Below are 23,186 nucleotides of genomic sequence, written 5' to 3' on the forward strand. Positions count from 1 at the left end.
CTATTTTTCTTGCTTAATGAACAATTTTGCAATGAGCATCTTTGTTTCTGTAGCATATTTCCATATTTTGTTATATTTTCTTAGGCTATATTCCCAGAAATGGAATTACTTTGATTAATAATGCTGAATTACTTTCTGAAAAGGTTTTATCAGTTTATAATTCCACAATCGAATTATAAGACTATTTCATTGTAGAGTCATCTCCACTAGGTGAAACTCAAATATGTTGCTATTAAGTAGAATAAATACAGTGCTTACTTATTTTTGTTTAATTTGCATTTCTTTTAATTTTTTAAAGCATTTTTCAAGAATACTATATGGTTATTAACTATAGTCACCATGTTATACAGTAGATATCTTAAACTTATTTCTCTTATTTAACTGAAATTTTGTATCCTTTGACCAACATCTACCCAACCACCCTTCCCTTCAACCGCCCCAGCCCCTGTTTCTATGAGATCAACTTTTTTATATGAGTGAGATCGTGTGATGTTTGTCATTCTGTGCATGGCTTATTTAACTTAATATAAACTTTAGGTTCATCCACATTGTTGCAAATGAAAGGATTTATTCTTTTCATGGCTGAATAATATGCCATTGTGTATATATATCACATTTTCTTTATTCATTCATCTGTTGATGGACACTGAGGTTCATTTCATACCTTGGCTATTGTGAATAGTGCTGCAAAGAACATGGGAGTGCAGACATCTCTTCAGCACGTTGATTTCATTTCCTCTGAATATATACCCAGTGGTGGGGTTGCTTGATTGTATGGTAGTTCTATTTTTGGGTTTTTGTGGAAACTTTTTACCTTTTTCCATAATGGAAAATAGTACTAATTTACCTTCCCATCAACAGTATGCAAGGGTTCCTTTTTCCCACATCCTCACCAACACTTAACCTTTTGTCTTTTCGATAATAACCCTTTTAACAGATGTGAAGTGATAGTTCACTGTAGTTTTAATTTGCACTTCCCTGATAAATAGTGATGTCAAACATTTTAAACATTTACTGTTGGCTATTTGCATTTCTTCTTTTGCGAAATGTCTGTTCAGGTCCTTTGCCCATTTCTTAATTGGGCTATTTGCTTTCTTGCTATTGAGTTGTGTTCTCTATATATTTTGAATATTAAGCCCTTATCAGATGTATAGTTTTCAAATATTTTTCTCCCATTCTGTAGGTTGTCTCTTCACTCCGTTGATTCTTTCTTTCTTTCTCTTTTTTTTTTTTTTTTTGAGACAGAGTCTTGCTCTGTCTCCCAGGCTGGAGTGCGGTGGCATGATCTCAGCTCACTGCAATCTCCACCTCCCGGGTTCACGCCATTCTCCTGCCTCAGCCTCCCGAGTAGCTGGGACTACAGGTGCCCACCACCACACCCGGCTAATTTTTTGTATTTTTAGTAGAGACGGGGCTTCACCGTATTAGCCAGGATGGTCTCGATCTCCTGATCTTGTGATCCACCCGCCTTGGCCTCCCAAAGTGCTGGGATTACAGGCGTGAGCCACTGCGCCCCGCCTCTCTTCACTCGGTTGATTCTTTCTTTTGTTGGGCCAAGCTTTTTAGTTTGATGTAATCCTCTTTGTCCATTTTTGCTTTTATTGCCTGTGTTTTAGGGGTCATTTCCAAAAAATTATTGCCCAGACCATTGTCATGGGGCTCTTTCTCAATACTTTCTTCTAGTAGTTTCACAGTTTTGGATCTTAAGTCATTAATTCATTGTGAGTTGGTTTTTGTATATGGTGCGCATTTTTTTATATGAACCAAGTTAAGATAAAATAGTTTCATTTAATTAATTTATTTAATGATTATTCACTAATTATATTATCTACTTCATGATGTAGCTGTTTGTGATTTTTGCCTACTTATCAACTAATGATAAAGTATTTTACATACATGCTTTTGACATTACAAAGAATTTATCCTTATTGTATCATATTTGATTATTTTTTCATTGGATATTGTGTTTATTATGATTTTAAACATGCAGATTTTTGATGTTTTTATGGTGGTGGCAGAGCCTGTATTTCAAAGATTGTATGACTCCTTTTACACATGAAATTAGAAATTCTTCTTTTCAGAGGGCTAATAATATATACCTATATTTTCCTCAATTTTTCTGTCCCTTATTATCTATATTTAATTTTTAATTCATCTCAAACTTATTTCCATTATGGTATGAGGTCCATCATTGCATGATGCCTGTCTTCCTTTTGATTTGTGATGACCTCTTTATTGTCTGTAAAATTCTTCTGATAAAATAGAGTCTGTTTCTCTACTGCTTAGTCATTGTTGCCATTCTTTTATTACTTTCTTATTCTATTGCTTTGTGGTAAATGTGACTTAGATGATTTTTGCATTTTAGATTTTGATGAAATTTCTTTGTGGCCTAATATGTGGTCAGTTTTTGAGACTGCTCATGGCTGTTATCAAAGAATGTGTGTTCCTAGTTTACTAATATATGTGTGTGTCTTTCTGCCCATCCATTCAGATACATATAGATATGAATCTATCCCAAGGGATTAAATGCTACTTAAATATCCTATATTTGTGCATTCTTGTCATATTTGCTTTATTTATGTCAAAGGAATACTTTTAGGTGTATAAAGTTTTTTTTGTTACACATTCTTTGTGGATTGTTTCTTTTATCAACATGAGGTACTACTTTTTATTCTTTTTAATATAATTTTTATATATAATTTTATATATAATTTTTATATAACTTTTTGCGGTAGCTGCCACTTTATTTGATATAGTCATTGCTCTATTTGTTCCTCTTTTCTCAGCATTTGCCAGGCACATAATTTCCATTCTTTCATTTCTGACTTTTCTGTGTGTCTTGTTTGCAGTGTATGTCTTTTAAATAACATGCGCCTGGAATTTATTATTGTTGTTGTTTTCATATCATGTGAATCTCTGTCTTTCCATAGGTGAAAGTAATTTTAATTTAATTTTATTATGATTACAAATATATTTGGACTCTTTTGCTATTGTAACTGTGTTTTCTGATTAATATACCTTTTATTTATTTTTTTTCTTTTCATTGGTTGGGCTGAAGTTTTTGTTCTTTTTTTCTTTTCTCTATTTGATTAAATTCCTTTGTCCTTTTTTTTCTCTAGGCTATGGAATTTATATCCTTAAGGTTTTGATACACATACTTTAATTTTTTCTGTTAATATGTATGATTGATTGTATCCTATCAAGACAAGAATTTCTGCACACCTTTCTTTTCCCCATTGCCCTCTCTCCTTCACACCTCCATCTTCCATTTATTTCCAGAGATTTTAATTTTAGATCATTGTTATTATTTATTCATTTAAAACATACTCAGTCAACACATAAATGAATCCATTACTTTTATCTTTTCCATGTTGCTTCTTGTATCTCGCTTCTTTTGGATTTATTTTTCTTTCAACTGGCTAAGTATATATTACTTGGTTCAAATTAATCTGTCCCGAGAATTGTAAAGATATCCTTCTTTTGTTTTCTTGCAACCAGTGAAGCCAGGAGAATTGTGACAATAATTTGACTCTTGTTGCTTTGAAGGGATTTATTTCTTCACACTGGTGTTATAAAATTTATCCACAATGTGCTTGGATTTAGGTCTTTTAAAATGTAATCTGCTGGCCGCGGGGCGGAGCTTGCAGTGAGCCGAGATCGCGCCACTGCACTCCAGCCTGGGCAACAGTGCCAGACTCCGTCTCAAAAAAAAAAAAAAAAAAAAATTTAACCTGCTGGACACTTAAAAGACCTTTCCAATCTGAGGATACTCGGTCTAGGACACTTTAATGTTATTTTAAATGTTTCCTGTTCTCTATTTCCTTCATTTTTTCCTTCTGGCAGCTCAATTACATGGATGTGGAAAACTTTATTTCTGTTTTCTGGGTCTCTTAGTTTTTCTTTTGCACTTTTCATTCCTGTGCCCCTTTGTATGAAGATGGCTGTGTGATAGTCCAACCCTCTACTTTGCTGTGTGGCTATGCCCATTCTTCTATTAAGTTGGCCTTTTAAGATTTTGATGTTCAAAATTTTAATTGCTAAGATATTTAGTTGATTTTTTGAGTTGAGATAGTTTTTCACAACTCTTTATATTTTTCAAATATTTTTCTAAAGCATTTTTTGTTTAATGCTTTGTTAATGTTGTATCCTTAAGGGTCAGTTGGCCTGAAGTGTAATATGTGCATTTCTTGAAGGAAAGTTGCCTTTCCTCAAATGTTTGGCAATTCTTTAGTTCTTTTCTTTCCTTTTCTTTTCTTTTCTTTTTTTTTTTTTTTTTTGAGACCAAGTCTTGCTCTGTTGCCCAGGTTGGAGTGCAGTGGCGCGATCTCAGCTCACTGCAACCCCTACCTGCCGGGTTCAAGCGATTCTCCTGCCTCAGCCTCCCAAGTAGCTGGGATTACAGGTGCCTGCCTCCACGCCCAGCTAATTTTTGAATTTTTAGTAGAGATGGGGTTTCATCATATTGGCCAGGCTGGTCTCGAACTCCTGACCTCAAGTGATCCGCCTGCCTCAGCCTCCCAAAGTGCTAGGATTACAGACATGAGCCACTGTGCCTGGCAACAGCTGGATAAATTTTCACGAAGAGAATGCATTTGAGAAGCCAACGCTCAGCTCAAGAAACAGTCATTATTGCCTGTCACCCCCTAGTCCCTTCTCCTGGCAACCTTCTAGTCACTACACCCCACAAAGGTAACCACTCTCCTGACCATATATCAGTTTTGCCCAGTTTTGAACTTCATATAACTGGGTCATATAGAATGACTCTGTGTCAGGCCTTGTTCTCTCAATGTTACGCCTGTGTGATTCATCCATGTGGTTATATGTAGGTGTACTTGACAGTGTTTTTTTGTTTGGAGATGGAGTCTTGCTCAGCCTCCCAAAGTTCTGAGATGACGGGCATGAGCCACCGTGCTTGGCCTGTTTTGTGCTTATCTTTGCATTTGAGATTTTCTGTTAGCCTATATGTGAATGCTGTCTTTGTGTGTTGCAGTTTTTCTGGGGAGTACTGAGATATGCTACGGTGTGTTTCTATTCAGTAACTGGTCTTACAGCTGTAGAGACAGTGTGTTTCTTCCAAGAGTTACAGTTTACTCAGGATATTGCTCTATTTTAACACCTCAAGTGTATGCACTTGCTGCCATGTAGTGACTACTCCTGTTTGGCACCCCAGTCAATCAGTGTTATTGTCACAGCCTCCCTCTTCCCAGGGTCAGCCACTTCATTTCACCTTTTGGATGGTTGTTTTCTTCTTCACTGTGATCTCTGCATCCCACCCACCCCCCCATCAACCTCAGTCTTTATGTATTGTCCAAAGACATTTTTAATATTCTGTTTATCATTGTGGAGATAGACATATGTGTGTGTATATGTCTTTCTTTCTCATTATGGAAATATATACATGGAAAATATATGTATATGTTTATATAAATATAAATAAATACAAATATATATATGCCAAGTCAGGTTCTAACAGAGTATCTACCCACATTTTGTGTTCGTCTGTTCTGTGTTGTAATCTCCTCTTCCATTCTTTTTGTTCTTGTGGGATTCTGCTGTTTCCTACCCCCTCAACATTTGTATTACTTTAGTGAAGTTTTGAGAGGGGGCAGACATAAACCATTGTGATCCATCTGCTATGTTTAACTAGAATGCTCTGGATTATCATTTTAATTCATTGATGAATAATTTATGTTGGTATTATATACAGAATTTTGGCATCTATGATCTTAGTGATATTAGAATACAGATGCTTCTCAATTTAACCATGGAGTTACATCCTCACAAACCCATCATAAACTGAAAATATTTTAAGTTTGAGAATGCATTTAATACCCCTCACCTACCAAACATCATAGCTGAGCCTACCCTATCTTAAACATGCTCAGAACACTTACATTACCTACAGTTGGGCAAAATCATCTAACGCAAAGCATATTTTATAATAAAGTGCTGAAAATTTAGTGTAATGTATTGAATACTGTACTGAAAGTGAAAAACAGAGTGGTTGTGTGAATACTTAAAGTATGGTTTCTGGTGAACAGGTATCACTTTTGCACCACTGAAAAGTCAGAAAATCGTTAAGTTGAACCGTTGTAAGTTGAGGGCCATTTCTACTTTATTTTTGTGCTTTGAGAGTCAGTTTTTGGTCCTCAGTTTATGTTTATTTTATAATATAAGTTAGTAGCTTTAGATCTCGTTTTGTATTATGGAACAGTTTAGAATTTTAATGAAATGTATGTGCAATAATTTAATCATAAATTATATATGGGTGCAGAGTCTTTAAGGGAAGCTGTTACTATATATTTCAATTTATATCTCAATTGTTATCCTATAATGGATTTCTTTTTTGTGTGTATCAAGTTTCGAAGTTTATGTTTTTCAGAAAGTCATCCCTCTCACTGAGGTTTTTCACAGATTTATTAGAATATCATTGTGGATAATTTTTTCTTTTTTTTATTGGATCAGCCAGAACTTTATTTTGTTTGTTTTCTTGTTGCTATTGTTTGCTCCCATAAAATTCTACAGATTTAAAAAATTTTTTTCATATTTATTGGTTTTCTGGTTATTTAGTCATAAACACTAAACTAAAAAATCAGCTTTCTCCTATTGTCAAGACTACTTTTCCCCCAAAATCCTAAGCTGAATGCTTTGTTTTATAAATAATCTCTTATTGTATTATTGATTTAACTTCTAGTTAGCCAGTATGTTCTTTAAAATTGATTTAAATAGACTGGTAGTGTGCTTAGAGGGTAGATTACTGGTTTTAAATTACTCAAGTGATTACTCGGGTTAACGGAAATTTGCTATTTGGAGAAAAAATAAAGCGTTCTCCTTTCGGCATACTACTAGCCAAAATAAATAAATACATCCTGATGGATTAACAAGTTAGAGGTTAAAAAAAGAAAATAAAAGATACTCTAAAGCAGTGATTCCCAAACTTGGCTGTACACTGGACTCATCCTCATCCATCATCTGGCTGTACATTAGAATCTTCTTGATTAGAAAAATAAAGCTTGGTCCTTTTGGTGCACTGTTAACCAAAATAAATAAATACATCAAAACGGATTAACAAATTAAAGGTTAGAGAAAAGAAAATATATTCTGAACCACCAAGTTCCCAAACTTGGCTGCACACTCAAATCAGAATTTATAAAAATTCTGATGCCCAGCTTGTATCCCAGACCCGTTGAATCTGGTGGGAAGCAGGCCTCAGTATTGCTTTAAAATCCTCAGGTGATTACAATGGCAGAGAAATCTGGGGACCACTGCCTTGCAGCCTTGTTTTCCCAAAGTGTGGTCTTCTGACCAACAGCACTGACAATAGCTTAGAGCTTGTTAGAAATGCACAGTATCAGGCCCCATCTGAGATCCACTGAGTCAGAATCTGGATGTTTACAAATGCCAGGTGATTCATGTGCACAATGGATTTGAATCCCATGCCTCCAAAGCAAGTGTAGAAAATTAGTGTCCATGGCCTATTTATATGAGTAACATTTTACTGGAATATGGTCACACCTATTTGTTTTCCTATTATTTACAGCAAAGTTGAGTCGTTGTGACAGCCTAAAATATTTATTAATATTTACTATATGTTCATTTATAGAAAAAGTTTGCAATGCTTCTTAACCTGGATGGCTCATTAGAATCACCCCAGAGCCTTAATACTCCCTCTGCCTGAATGTACCCCACGCCCGTTAAATCAGAATGCAGGTAGGGGGTGCTGAGACCCAGGTGTCAACAATTCTGAAAGTTTCCCAGGTGATTTAAATGTACAGTCAAAGTCCAGAACCAGTGCCCCAAAAGTACAAAGAAAAAAAAATAGATGCAGTGAAAAAAAATAGATGCATTTAAAAAAAAATTATCTATATGATGAGGATGGCCAAAAAAATTTTTAAAAAAGGGAACATGGTAGAAAGATTGATATATTTTAGAATTCATGGGGAAAGAAACCCACCTTAAGTAAAATTTGACAGTAGGAAAAATACTTTAAGCCAAATTGAGAAGAATGACGAACGGTGGGAGATAATATATGGTATACAAAATCTTCTTTATATGAGAACACAATTGTATTACTACAATTAAGATAATACACAGGCAGACTGGCAAAGGCCACTCTAAAGCACTTTAGAGAAGAAAATAAAATGACCAATAATTATATGAAAAAATAATTAGCTTCATTTGTTAAGATAGAAAAGCAAAATAAAACAGCCATGAGCTCTTATTTGGGGTCTATCAAATTAGGATTTTTTTTTAATTTTTAAATTTTTAATTTTTTTGAGATGGACTCTCACTCTGTAGCCCAGGCTGGAGTGCAGTGGCGAGATCTCGGCTCACTGCAACTTCCACCTCCCAGGTTCAAGTTATTCTCCTGCCTCAGCCTCCCAAGTAGCTGGGATTACAGGCACATACCACCACACTTGGTTAATTTTTTGTATTTTTGGTAGAGACAGGGTTTTACCATGTTGGCCAGGCTGGTCTCGAACTCCTGACCTCAAGTGATCAGTCCACCTCAGCCTCCCAAAGTGCTGGGATTACAGGCATGAGCCACCATACCCGACCTCAAATTGGGATTCTTATCCTCGTTCCCTCCCTCTTTCCCCTCCTGCCTTCCTGCCTTCCTGCCTTCTCTCCTTCTCTCCCTTCTTGCCTTCATGCCTTCTTTCCTTCCTTCCTTCCTTCCTTCCTTCTTTCCTTCCTTCCTTCCTTCCTTCCTTCCTTCCTTCCTTCCTTCCTTCCTTCCTTCTTTCCTTCCTGTTTTCTCTATCACAGTACTCAATCCAGTGGGAATACAGGCAAAAGAGCATTTGCATACTGAAGGGAATGCAAATTGTGAGGACAAGTTGGTAAGATGTATCACAAGTCTTGAAAGTGTGTGCTTGAGTCCTAATGTCTGAATTGGAAATGACTGGCTGAAGTCTGTACAGGGCAGCGGCTAGAAGCTTGGGCTTTGTGGAGTTTGTCACATTTGTGGTGAAACTTGGCTCTGTTGCTTTCAAACTATGCTGGATACACTGTCTCATTTGTTTCTCCTTAGCTATTTTCTTCTGTGGTACGTATTTTTTAAAAAAGATATAGTTAGAAGTTTTAGTGTGCGTAAGTAATTAAATATACTAGATATCATCAATAATAATAGATTAATGTCATTGTCAACATCATCATTTCACCAGTAATTTAAAATAATAGTAACACTATATGTACTCTGTGTGTGTGTCTGTGTGTGTGTGTGTGTGTGTGTGTGTGTGTGTGTGTTTCTGGGCTTTCTAGTCCAGTTTGATGACTTTTCTGTGGCGTGTGTACACTCCTACGCTATTGTAATTCTTCACCTTCATATGATGAAATTACCATTTACTGAGTGCCTCCAGTATGCCCACATGGACTCTTAGAATGCTCGGTCTTCTGGTATGCAGATCACCAGGGTAGGATTTAATGCCCATGCCTGTGAGGGAATAAGGGTGGAGAACTCAGGCTGGGTGCAGCTGCCTGGGAAGCCTCAACCCATCCCATAGGAAAAAGTATCCCAAATTGAGGCAAGGCAGCTGACCTTTGTCCCTACATCAGCCAGCTTTTGTGTGTGGTGGCAGGGGGTGGTGGTGGGGGGCACCACCACTGACAGGGGATGTAGCCCCAGGTGAGGCAGCTCCTTGTAGCAGAGGGCAGTTCTCATGAAGGGACTAGCTCTGAGCCTTTAGCAGGTCACTCTTCAAGAGCCCGGGACAAATAAGGTCCCTGAAGAGGGGATTTGGGCTGTACCCTACAGCATCTGCTATAGCTCATGTCTTTTATTCATTTAATGCAGTTTTGGATATGATACCCTAGTGTTTTATTTAGGATTATTGTTGTTAGTCATTAGTGTGATAAGCTTGCCATTTAAAAAAAAATGCAAGGGAACTTGTGTCCAGGTAATGCCAACTTTCTAAACCAATACAGAGCATGGAAAAACACAGATAAGTCCATTTTTAAGACTTGATCATATAATAGAGAATAGATAGAGAAGTTTACTATTTTTTGAAACTGTAAAAATCTCACTTGTAAAACTCTCTGAACCTGGAAGCTTTTGGGGAGGGCATGTAATTCCCGGCTTTTGGTATATACACATTTTTTTTCTTCACAACTCTATTATAGCTATTTTGTGTTACCTTAGAAAATCATTTATTTCAGAGATTTTATAGAATAAAAATAATAAAAGATATTATAAAATAGAGAAGATGAATAATTGTCACCAAAGAGTTCCCCCTCTCACCTCTCTTATCTTGGTCTCCTCTCTTAGCCTGAAGTCGCTGTCTGTAGTCTTCTGGGCTCTTTCTGGGTATAGCCAGAGTGGTCATTGGTTAAGGCTTTTCCCTGATGAGGCTACTTTCTACTTCCCAAGAGTGCAGCCCTGACCTCTCTCAGGGGACCCCGCAGGGCTTCTGGCTTTTCCCTTTAGTAGGCAACATATAGTCTCAGAATTCTGAATGTGGATTATCTAACCTTTAACTCCGCCGTCTAATTATTTCTCAAAACTTTGATTCACTCATTCAGTTCAAACAAGGATTTATTGAGCCTTCACCTTATGCCAGACACTATGTTCAATGCTGGAAATATAGCCCTGAACAAAACAGACATCAGCACCTCCCCTCATAGAGCTGACGCTACAGAGAGGAAGGCAGAAAGTAACCACATAACCGAGGTGCTAGTGCTTCATGCTGAGGAGAAAAGTGAAGCAGGAAAGAGGATAGGGAGTTGCACGGGTGGTGTGGGAGGAGTTGCATGTTTAGGTTGGGTAGCCAGGGAAAGTCACGCCGATCAAGGGACATTGAGTAAGAACCCAAAGGAGGTGAGGGAGTATGCCATGTGGGCATCTGGCAAACAGCATTCCAGGCAGAGAGGCTGCATGTGCAGAGGCCCTGGGGCAGTAGCATACCTGTGTGTTCAAGGGTCACTGAAGACATCTGCCAGATCAGCGGACAGTAGTAGGAGTGGCAGTAGGAAGCCATCAGATCCAAAAGGAGATAGTGCTGGTGGTGGGATGGTGTTGCTTTAGGCCTTTGAAAGACTTTGACTTTTACTCTGTGTGAAATGGGTGGCATTGGAGGCTTCTGAGCAGAGACCACAAGGGGTCCAGGGCAGAAAGCGGTTAGGAAGCTGATATGGTTTGGCTGTGTCACTACCCAAATCTCATCTTGAATTGTAGTTCCCATAATACCCCTATGTTGTAGGAGGGACCCTGTGGAAGGTAATTGAATCATGGGGGCAGTTACCCCCATGCTGCTGTTCTCGTGATAGTGAGTTCTCACGAGATCTGATGGTTTTATAAGGGGCTTTTCCCTCTTATGCTCAACACTTCTCCTTCCTGCCACCATGTGAAGTAGGATGTGTTTGCTTCCCCTTCTGCCATGACTGTAAGTTTCCTGAGGCTTCTCCAGCCCTGTGGAATTGAGTCAATTAAACCTCTTTCCTTTATAAATTAACCAGTCTCGGGTATGTCTTTATTAGCAGAGTGAGAACGGACCAATACAGAAGCTATTGTGAATGATTCCTGAAAGACCAACCATTTCTCCAGATAGTCTGGCTTGATCTGAGGATGAAATGTAGACTGACTTTTTTAACCTATGGAGAACTTCATTGACTCATTTGCATTAGTGAAACTCAGTGCCATAAAAATGCCCAGTATGAGGCAGTCAAATAAGCAAAGGCCACCCTTGTTCAGCCCACAGGGGTCTTGCTCCTGCATCACCCTGGGTCCCTTTTGCAAGGAGATATTTCCCTCTGGTCTCCATGTTGGGAAAAATAAATGATTCTCCTGCAAGCCAGTTTGTTTTTCTCTCATATGTATACACTATTGATCTTATCCTGTCTCCCTGCTTGCTTTTGTTAAGAAGGTGCTCAGAGCTAGATCTGCAGTTTGTGTCTAGCAAGAGTATAGGACCTTGTGGCCTCTGCATTCATTTCTTTCCTGCCCTTACTTTCATGCACCTTAATTAAAAGAAAAGCTTTTATTCTAGTATATTTGTGTAACTCACTCAAATGTGGCAAGCTGCCAATCAGCAATGGATATATGATACAAACACCATCGTTTAAAGATAAAAAGAAGAAATCCAGTTTGAAGTTCAGGTTGTTTGTATTCTATTTTTAGTTCCATAAATAAAAGCATATCTATGCACACACAGAATGTTCAGGATTAAACCCTAAGTGGCTAATACATTGCTAGCGTGTATTTCTACAGGAGTGCCTCTTATCTATGGTTTTGCTTCCTGAGGTTTCAGTTATCCCCAGGCAACCGTAGTCTGAAAATATTAAATAGGAAATTCTAGAAATAAACAATTCATAAGTTTTAAGTTGCATGCTGTCCTGCTTGGTTCCATCTGGGACAAGAATCCTCCCTTTGTCCAGCACATCCGTGTCATCTGCACTCCCTGGCCATTAGTCTCTCAGTGCACTTCAGTGGGCAGACCGATGTCTCGCTGTAACCCATGTTACCTTTGTTCAACTAACCCTTATTTTACTTAATAATGGCCCCAAAGCGCAAGTATAGTGATGCTGGCACATATTGTCATAATTGTTCTATTTTATTATTGCCATTGTTAATCTCTTCCTGTGCTAATTTATAAGTTAAATTTTACCATAGGTGTGTGTATATAATGCATATAGGATTTGGCACTATCTGAGGTTTCAGGCATCCACTGGGAGGTCTTGGAATGTATCCCTCAAGGAACATGGAAGAGTGTTGTTATCTTTCATAGTTTCAGTGCTAACTGCCAGTCGCCTTCTACTCCACGTTTCTACATTTGTCGTTTTAGCTCAGCGATATGCGACAGTGATACTGGTATGAGATAACAGTCTAGGTTGGGCTGGAAGGTTAGGACCAGCAGTAGAGTCTGTTATAAATTTAATTTCCAGCCCTTGCCCCCTCCCATTCTGATTTAGCAAGTCTTGTGAACCTCTTTGGAAACTTTATGCACACACTGAGCAAACAATGTATTTTTTGAGACCTTAGAATTTGAAAATTTTTTTATTACTTTTATTCTTGAACAACCACTTGACTGGGTATAAAAATCTTGGGTCAGATTCTGTTTGTCTAAAAATTCTGAAAATTGCCCAATTGCTGTTTAACACTTTTTGTTAAATATAATGATCTTAGTTACATTAACAGTAAATAACCCCATCAACACTGGTGGTTTATTTTTATTGCTTGATTTTAATACTTGAAATGTGAAAATGAAAAGCCAGATGCTTCTTGGCATTGGTCTCTAAGAACTGATCCTTCATTTTACCTTTTAGTCTCCAGTCATTTTTTCATATCTCAAAAGTTCTTTTCTGTTATGTCCTGGCCTTTGCTTATGATCAATGTGATGTTTTGACTTCCCTTTGGCCAACACATTTTATCCATGGGTTGGATCTCTGTGATTTCTACTGTGTTTCTATTTTCTGAAGTTTCATCTTTTTTTTTTCTCCCTTTCTCTTATTTTCTCTGCTTTCTGAGATGACTTCTTAGTTTTGTACTCTGCGCCGTGGTTGGTTTTCAGCAGTGCTAAGTCAGCCTTTCATCAGCTCAGTTACGACTATGCTTTTGGCCGTGAGCCTTTTTATTTCATCAACATCCCGTCTCATCTCTGCAATTATTTAATAAAAGTTATATAAGTATTATTTAGCATAGAAGGAGAATGTTTTCAGAAAAAGTCTTCTGTTCATGATGGTTAATCCTTTTCAGATGAGAAATTATTTTTTTGAGCCAATCCTTTTCTCCCTCTTGTACAATCAGATTTTCCCCCACCCCATGAACTTTAAGTTAATTTTCCCTTATTACCTAAACAGCTCCACGTTGTGTGCAGTTAGTGTACTCCTCATTCAAGTAGAAGGTAGTAAGGGTTCCTTCCCACCACTGTGCCCTAGGCTGCCCTTTACTGGCTCACAGGCGTGGGAGAACAAAGCCCCACCCACGGGCGTGGAGTTGTCTGTCAACTCAGTGCACTGGAGGGCTTCACACTGCCTTTGGCACGTGGCGGTGCTTAATAAAATGCTTCTAGAAAGTCTGCAAAAGAAAATCCCCTTGGGAGTGGGTGTGGCATTCAATGTGTCTCAAAGCGGTGACAAACCAGCATTCTGTAAGTAATTCCCTTGCATGATAGCCAAATTATTATAGCCCAGGACTGACTCTGAATGTTTTGACCATGAATTTCACCTGAACAGAAATATAATTCACTCTTAGCTATTAAAACGTAATAATTTGCATTTTTAAAATGTCCTTGATGTGTTTTCCTTCTCCGTCTCTCTTCTGCCACCTAAACACTGATGCTTCTTTTTCATTCAAGAGAGGTTGTTGATTTAGAAAGGACAAACCATTTATCTTAACACTTAATAAAAGGGGAACTATATAAATTTTGAATCCTGAAGTTGTAGGGTGTGATATCTCACTGATCTTTTTTTTTTTTTTTATTGGGAGGAAAATATAGAAGTTTGTAGAAAACAGATAACACTGTGGGCTGTACTCTTCATTTTATCAGGGCTGAAGATAAAGATAAAAAATAAAATCCATCAAAGACATAAGGTTATCCGATTTATTCTCAATCTGCTCTTAGCACAAGGGTTACCCTGAGCTATCACAATTCCTAGGATTTTTCAGAGACAAAATCCTGCCAGATAACTAGGTAACTTAGAAACAGTGCTTTCAATCAGAGATCACCAAATGAAAAGTCTCATTAACCTGGCTTCTCCCCATGAGCCCTTCCTCTAAAGAGGTTCCGAACAGGCCACCTTTATAAAGAGAAAGTCCATTTCCCAGTCGAGATTAAATCAGTCAAGAATCAGAATGAAGGAATATGTCCGAGGTACCAGCTGGTTTATCTTCTGCAAGAACTTCCCATCCCTTCGACCCTTGGGAACTGTAAATCAAATGGCAGACTGTGAACATTAAAATCACACATTGAAAATAATGCATCTCTATTTCATTCTTTTTTCCAGGTTTGAGATTTTTAAGAGCTCTGAGACTGATACAGTTTTCAGAAATTTTGCAGTTTCTGAATATTCTTAAAACAAGGTAAGATGTTCTTCGTCATATTTTTTTCATTCCAGTCCCCTATGCCAAGTTGCAAATATCAGGTGTGCTTGCTTTCATCACAATGACATTATTAATAGTTATATTATTCACAGAAAGAGTGATCTAACACAGAGAGGGAGAGAAAACCAGAGCAGGGTTTGAGTTGCTCTCTTCTGCAGGGCCAGGGAACTATGTGGTGAAAAGACAGAAATAGCTGTGCATGCAGGGAAGTAGGGACAATTTTAGGGACACATAGCTGATATCTGTGTGCCCAGTGGGGTTGCCCAGATAAGAGCCACGGTGTCAAGGGGAAAGGTGCACAGTGAATGAGGGATAGATTTGCTCATTGATTGGGAAGTCCTTGCTGCCAGATTCTAAATTGCCCCTTTATTACATCACTAAATAAGAAATTGAACCCAGTCGTAAAGGCAATAGAAGCAATGCTGTGAGAGGCAATCACAAACCTCATACGGCAAACAGAAAATCATTTCATTTCAAAGCACATTTTAGATGTTCACTTTATATCCGTATAGCCCTTGGGGCTTTCTCTGTGAATTGCCTTTTGGGGGAAAACCTACAAACCTCCTGCCGAATGCACCATGAATACTTCTGTTAACTGCGTTATGATCTGGAAAACACAACTGGACCAGGAGGAAAAGCCCCCAGAGGATCCCTTTCCTGATGACCTGCCGGCTTGCAGAGCTGGCCTGAAACCAGGGCTGTCTTGATGAATAAACTAATAAAAGAGGTTAGACGTGCTCTAATGGAGAATAAGTACAGGCCATAAATTTCTCTTCTAGGAAATTACACTCTAAGAAGCTAACTTCTAATGTTCCATTTCCTCTTTGGTTGCCCTTCATGCATTTGATAAATGATTAAAAACAGGACACCTCCATATTTTGTGATTTGTAATTAATATAGCTGTAGTTTTGAGGATTAGATTCAGCATCATTTTCCTGGTAACACAGGCTGGGACCTAGCTTCCTGAATGAACCTGACACAGCCAACAAATTCAACCTATGATTGGCTTTACTCCTTGGGTGTTAGTGTTTTTTTTTGCTTGTTTATTTTATTTTGCTTTAATTCCAAATTGGTTTCCTCTCTCTGACTGCTCATCTATGTGACTGTGAGGTCAAATTCACTTTCTATTAGCCAAGTTGAAAAGAAAAAGAGAATCCAATGGCACTGAAGTCTTTAAAAGTATGTCCTCCTGCCTTTTACCGTTCATTATCCTGAGATAAGAATTTATCAGTCCTCTATTTATTAGCAATAATGTCATATTATTCACATACAGTGAATATTGTATTTCTTCATGTTTTTCTGATTGCCAATAACCTTGATTTCTGCCTTTTAATTATTCTTCTATGTGCTAGAATCATATTACTTTTGAAATGTAAACGATCAATGAAGCTAGCATCTCTCCAATATTTACCTATGTCAGATTCACTCCACTAGACTGTGTTTTAAAGATGGAATGCGTGAGTACCCAGCACCAAGCATAGAGCCTTGTCCTTAAGAGACACTTACTTTTTTGGTAGGGATGGTGTTTTGTGACACTCTCTAACATCGGGTAGTGTCTGTCTCTCCCTGTTTCACAATTACATCATATGTTAGGGGGATTTTTATTCTCTGATGCCAGCATTTTGAGAAGGTTCCATTGCTCTGAGGAATACTGTCTACTCCCTGGACCGTTTTAGAACTTGAGAAAATGATGGACCATCTGAATATCTTTTTCTGACTTTCTGCTAGGACACTCGCCTCTCTTTCCTTTGGATGCGGGAAGTGGCTGTGGGATCCCTGGTGGGCAGCTCACCTGCCAACTGCACTCAGTGCTGCCCCTCTCAGTTCAGAGCGGGGAAGCTGAAGCAGCCAGCCAGGGGACGAGGGAGAGAATGGCCCTAGGGAAGAGTTACGGGGTGGAAGGCTGTCTGGGCATCTGCCATCCGGGCCCCAAAACAGCCTTTCTCCAGCACCCCACTTCCCACTATATGAAACTCTTGTTGTTAGAGGGTGCTTTTTGCCACAAACCCACAACCTGGGTTTTCAGAGTTCCTTTCACTTATGGTCATAACCAGATGGTTGAGATAATTCAGCAAGCCTGGAGTGAGCACCCATTGGTATCAGCAGCAAGGTGGGTGCTAGGAGTCCTGCTGTCAGAGAACTTGCTGCATAGGGGGCCAGGCCGCCTGACGGTGTGGTTAATGCTGATGTCAGCATGCCCAGGGGTTGAGAGGGGAGTAACTAAGCTGAGCTTAGCCTGAGTTGCGGGGCAGTCAAGGATCTTTTCGAGGAGAAGGTTACTTTTAGGTAAGCCTTGTAGAAAACTTAAGTGTCATCCCCGGGGGGCTGGGCATGTGAGGGGTAGGGTGGGGGTTGACTTCTAATCAAGGAAGCTGCTAACAGCACACTGGTGTGAGAGCATAGCACTTGGGGAAACTTTGGGTAATTCTGCACTCCTGGACATTAAGCGTTCTGTGATGGAAAGAGGAGGATGAGGTTAAGAGGGTAGGAAAGGCCAGGTCACCAGGCACAGAAGCAAACGTCATGTAACTGTAAGAAATCTAGAAGCTTTAGGACAACTCTCTGAGGCCATTCTCTCTCCAGGTGCCAGCCTGGCTAATCTTGGCTCCTTCCTTTTGGGCATCCCCAAGTGTGGATCCCAAAGTTCTGTCCCAGAGAAAATGCAGCCTTGGCTTTTGTAGGGTTTTGGACTTTTGAGCGATTCTCCTGTGACTCTTCCATACTCTGCTGCTTTCATAGCGGTCCTTCCAGAAGGGTGGGTTGGGGGACCCATGTAATCGTCTTTTAGGGAGATTTTGTCTGGCTCTCTTTGGCGGTGAATTCCTGCCAATCCGTGGCATTAGGCAGGGATGGAGGCTTTGCAATGCGATTTGAAATAATGATTTGGAGTTGCTGTTTCATTTCCAGTACTTTGGCTGCCTCACTGGGCCAAGAGCTGAAAGAAACAAGGCAGAGAAGCATAAGGTGGGCAGAAAGATTGATAAAGAATTAAGAAGGCAGCAGAAGGAACATTAAAGTACATGGGATGAAATGGGCAAATCACAATTATGTGACCAGCATCAGGGCCCTTTCCCAAACTGCAAGCCCACAGGGGGCCTAGAATACTCCATAGCCTGAAACGGCCAATTAAAGGGGAGACAAGGAGACTCCCTCTCACTATCTGAGGTTTTGGCAGTTTCTCAGTTGCCCTGCAAACTGGAGATCTAACACACAGGTGCTAGAACACTTATTCTACTGTCAGAGGAAAGTCAGCAGCTGTGTTTAAAGGCTGTAATTCCACATCTCATTGACTGTGGTAAATATTGATGACTAAAACATGGATCACTCAGCAATTTTTTCCAAAATGGGAATTTCCTTATTGTTTCCTCTAATTTTTCTTTTCTTTTCTTTTTTTTTTTGAGATAGACTCTTGCTCTGTTGTCCAGGCTGGGCGTGATCTCAGCTCACTGCAACCTCCGTCTCCAGGGTTCAAACCGTTCTCCTGCCTCAGCCTCCCGAGTAGCTGGGATTACAGGTGCCTGCCACCACACCTGGCTACTTTTTGTATTTTTGGTAGAGACAGGGTTTCACCATGTTGGCCATGCTGGTCTCGAACTTTTGACCTCAGGTGATCTGCCCACTTTGGCCTCCCAAAGTGCTGGGATTACAGGTGTGAGCCACTGTGCCCAGCCTGTTTCCTCTAATTTTAAAAATATGTTCATGGTAAACATTGCAACAACACACAAAATCATATAGGATAAAGTAAAATTGCCTCCACATCACACTACTTTGAGATAACTATTACATCTACTATGTCACCTTTTGTTTCTCACATAGCATTCCATGATATGCATGAGTCATCATGAACCTAACCAATATGGTTTTGGGAGGCGTTTTTGAAACTAAAATATTACTACTGACATGAACTTAGAAATGGCTCCAAGATAAAGTCTGTAAAGAAGAGTATTCTATATGGAGACTGCAAGAGATGTGCAGGGAGAGGCCAAATCATACAGGTTCTTAGATTCATGGACTTTACTGAGAACAAAGGAGAGCTGTTGAAGGATTTTAATCAGGAGAGGAAATGTGGTTAGACTGACATTTTAGAAAGATCCACTATTCCAACAGTTGTATAGAGAATAGGGTTGAAGCATCAAAGACCTCATAGACCATAAGACCAATTAGGAGGCAGTAGTCCAGGGAAGAGGTATTAGGGCATGGCCTTAGGCAGTGCATATGGGGGCAGAGAAAGAAGAAGGGATCTAGAGATAATTAAGGGATAGAATTGGCAGAATTTCACTTTGTTCCACTCATGTTGTCATTCAGACCATTTATGTTAGTGTGGTGCAGTCCAGTTAACTTTTTAGGGGGTGGGTATTTTACATCTGTCCAGCAAAGAGAGCAGTAAAACAAACAAGGCCAGCAGCACCTGGCAGTACCAGAAACAAAGAAAAATTAGAGACAAGCAGAACAGGGACAAATGTGCACTTCTTTGTACAAAGTGCATGGCATTTTCTGTGTTAACTGAAACATGTCTTGTTAAACATATAGAAGACAAAGGAGGCCCCAGAACCTCTGGGTTTACAGCTGTAATCTCTGGAGCCAGACCTTCTCTTGCAGCATCCACAGTTTCTTGGAAGAGGTCTCTAATCTACAAGAATCCTGTGCCTGACCTATCATGATTCACTGTGTCCATCGATGTGAATTAGAACTCATGGGATGGAGACTCAGGAATTGTATAGGCAACATGAGAATGATTGACTTTAGTTGGATCAGGTGTTGATGATAAGATCATAATCTCCCTCAAAGCTTAGGAAGCAGGCTAGAATCTGAATGGTTCAAATCATTTTAACCGCTGGTAGCTTCATGTTTGGCCCAGATCCCTGGGCTTGACCAGGAAGGCTATGACTATCTCCACACAGAGATATATAACCTTTGCTATGCAGAGCACACAGCCCTGCTCCTGGCGTGCCCCACTCTTTCTTCCCAAGGAGCCCTACTTAACCTGGCAAGGTTCACATTTCAGACTATGGAGAATGCCCACCAGGGGTTAACCTTTCATCTTTTGCTTGTAGCTTTCAGATGTGTGGTCATACAGTTTCATTTAGAAAGCAAATTCCTAAACCTAGGGATCTGTGATAATACTGATGTCGTAAAAATAATCAGATTTCAGAGCTAAACATGGACTGTTTTAGCAACAATGATTAAATGTTCTGCATATGGCAAGAGCTCCCTCACGCACTACTAATATCACTGTAACCATCATTTAGAGTTTAATAATCACTATATATAGGTCATTTTTCCAAAGCACCAGGAGACTCAGACTCCAAATAGGTTTAATATCTCAAGAGGACTCTACATGGTTGTTGGTGGGACACTGCTGTGTTCAAGTCCCAAGAATCCAGGAGTATGTAAGTGAAGCCACTTGGTATTTAACGATACCCTGAGAAAATGAACAACACACACCTCCCTAAGAGCCCTCCCTTTGCCGCTGGCTATCAGTTCTTCATCTATTTCTTACCCTCCAATGTGGGAGCACACCTTAGAGGACTTACAAGGTACAGGCAGGAGAGAATTCTGCTCAACACAACATCTAACACATAATAAGGGCTCAATAAATATTGGCAATTATTATAATCTGGTAACTCTAGAAATGACCAAGAGAGACAGAATGGACATTTTGGCTGTTTTTCCAAGTTTTCGAGCCAGAAGAAAGTTGTTCCACACATTTTGAAAGATCAGTCTCACCCACAAAGTTGAAAGTATCTGTTTATTCTTTCCATGAACTGTCAGAATCAACTCTGGAAAAACTAAGACTGTGGATTCCTCTGTGCTCTTCCATAGAAGAAGAAAGATTGTTGTTATGAGCATTAAATGACTTAGTATACATAAAGCACAGGTGATCCTAAAGCACTTAGGATGGTGGCACATGTGGTGAGCACTGGGAAAGAACTGTAAACAAGCTAGCTGAAACTATTACTGTGATCTTAAATGCCTAGAATTTAAATCATTGGTTCTCCAAAAGAGAGGTAAGAGAGGGCAGTCATAACAGAGATGAATTGACCAAAACTAATGGGTTGGGCAACCCTGTAGGCTGCATTAAGCCACTACTGGGAAAATGCAAGAGCTAGAAAAGAGAGTTCTTTTCTGCAAGATGCAGCAAGGAACACAAGAGTCAAATAGCAACCTAAAACTTTACAAAAGACATCTTAAGTCAGTAGGATCAATTACCAATGAATGGCTGGAGGTGAGAGCCGGGGAAAGTCACTTTGTCTTGCAGGTGGGTGGAAGGACTTTAAGGAAGCAGTAGGGATTGAACTGGGCTTTGAAGAATGGGGAAATTTGGCTAGATGGGAAGGGCTTTCGAGTTGAGTAAATAGTGTAAACAATAGCTATAGTAAATAGGTTTAGCTGGCATGGCAGTTTCAAGAGTTTATGTGAAAGAGTGGTGGTGGGAGAGACTGGGACTTCACAAGGTGTTGACAATGGAAGGAGAGAGTTTGAATTTCATCTTTTAGTCAACAAGAAGCCTTTGGACAGTGAAGTGACCTGCTGACAGCAGCGTTCAGGTATACCCCAGTGGGACTGAACAGGATGCAGTTTAGAAAGAGAGCAGGGGCAGATGCCAGTGCACTCAGTGCAAAGTCACAGGGACCTGCTGTGCTCCAGGGACCCAGGGCTCCTGGAATCCAGACAGACAAGGCCTCAGCTCTTAGGGACCTCAAAATGTCATAAGGTCCAGTTGATCCACTCAAGGAACACCAGTGAATGCTAAAGCTATTAGGTATAAGGTTTTTGGGGAGCAGGATATTCCTGCAGTCTCGGGGCCTCACTCAAGGTGGCATATTCATTACAAAGGGAAATGGGCACCTCTCAGTGGAGACATTAGCATTTCTGCCTTAGCCACATGGATGGAGCTAGTCATTGGGCTGGGATATCCTGATGTGATGCCATCCCCGCAGAGATTCTTAACAGAAATACTTAAGTAGGGAGCTATGTAGGATGATCAAGTCTAGAGGTCTAATGTACAACATGAGGACTATTGCTAATAAAATTGTATGGTATTTGGGATTTTTGTTAAATATGTAGATTTTAGCTGCTCTTGTCACACACAAAAACGTAACTATGTGAGACGGTAGATAATATCATGTTGTAAACCTCAAACATACACAATAACATTTATTTAAAAAATAAACTGGGCTGGGCGCGGTGGATCACACCTGTAATCCTAGCACTTTGGGAGGCCAAGGCGGGCAGATCACCTGAGGTCAGGAGTTCGAGATCAGCCTGGCCAACATGGTGAAACCCCATCTCTACTAAAAATACAAAAATTAGCTGGGCATGGTGGCGGGTGCCTGTAATCCCAGCTACTCGGGAGGCTAAGGCAGGAGAATTGCTTGAACCTGGCAGGCAGAGGTTGCAGTGAGCCAAGACCGCGCCACTGCACTCCAGCCTGGGTGACAGAGTCAGACCTCGTCTCAAAAAATAAAAAATAAAATAAAAATAAATAAGTAAATAAACAGGATCCAGAATATAGAATATTATAGAAGACAACCTAGGTTCACACAAAATTTAATGTCATTACAAAGGAGTGGTGTCAATTATACATTAGAAGGGACTGAAGCTGGGATTGGCAAACTATAGCCCATGCCGGCTGCCTGTTTTTGTAAATAAAGTTTTATTGGAACAAAGCCATATCTATTCCTGTACATGTTGTCCAAAAGCTGCTCTGAAGCCGCAGTGACAGAGTTGAGTATTTGTGACAACGTCTATATGGCCTGTAAAGCCTAAAATATTTACTCTCTGTTCTTGTTTCCTGACAGTTGGATTTAAGCCACCTAACAGCCAAATGCAGTGCATGAAACTTGGGTCTGGGGGGAAAATAAAAAAAAATCAATAAACATAATTTTGGGGCAACTGGAGACATTTAAATAAGGTCTGCATATTAAATAGCATTACTGAATTTTTATCTTTTAATTTTCTGAGGCGTGCAATGGTATTGTGATTATGCGGTGCAATGCCCTTCTTCTTAGGAGTTGGGTGCTAAAGTATTTAGGGCTTGTGCCATGATGTCTCTGATTTATTGGTAAATGGTTTAGCAAATATATATATATACATGGCAAGAAGAAGAGAAGGAAAAAGGGCGGGGGGGATAAGAGAAAAAGCATGT

At 39.6% G+C, this 23,186-nt stretch overlaps 1 protein-coding gene across 20 annotated transcripts in view; it reads left to right on the forward strand.

Moving 5' to 3' along the window:
* KCNMA1 (potassium calcium-activated channel subfamily M alpha 1) overlaps positions 1-23,186 on the forward strand; it is a 769,792-nt gene that overhangs the window by 502,739 nt on the left and 243,867 nt on the right. For all 20 annotated transcript variants that reach the window (XM_063709977.1, XM_063709971.1, XM_055353797.2 and 17 more), the window contains exon 6: positions 14,941-15,016. In XM_063709977.1, coding sequence (XP_063566047.1) covers positions 14,941-15,016 — 76 coding nt within the window. The remainder of the gene's footprint in view (positions 1-14,940; positions 15,017-23,186) is intronic.

Source organism: Gorilla gorilla, chromosome 8, assembly GCF_029281585.2.
Source record: "Gorilla gorilla gorilla isolate KB3781 chromosome 8, NHGRI_mGorGor1-v2.1_pri, whole genome shotgun sequence".
Classification (NCBI taxonomy): domain Eukaryota; kingdom Metazoa; phylum Chordata; class Mammalia; order Primates; family Hominidae; genus Gorilla; species Gorilla gorilla.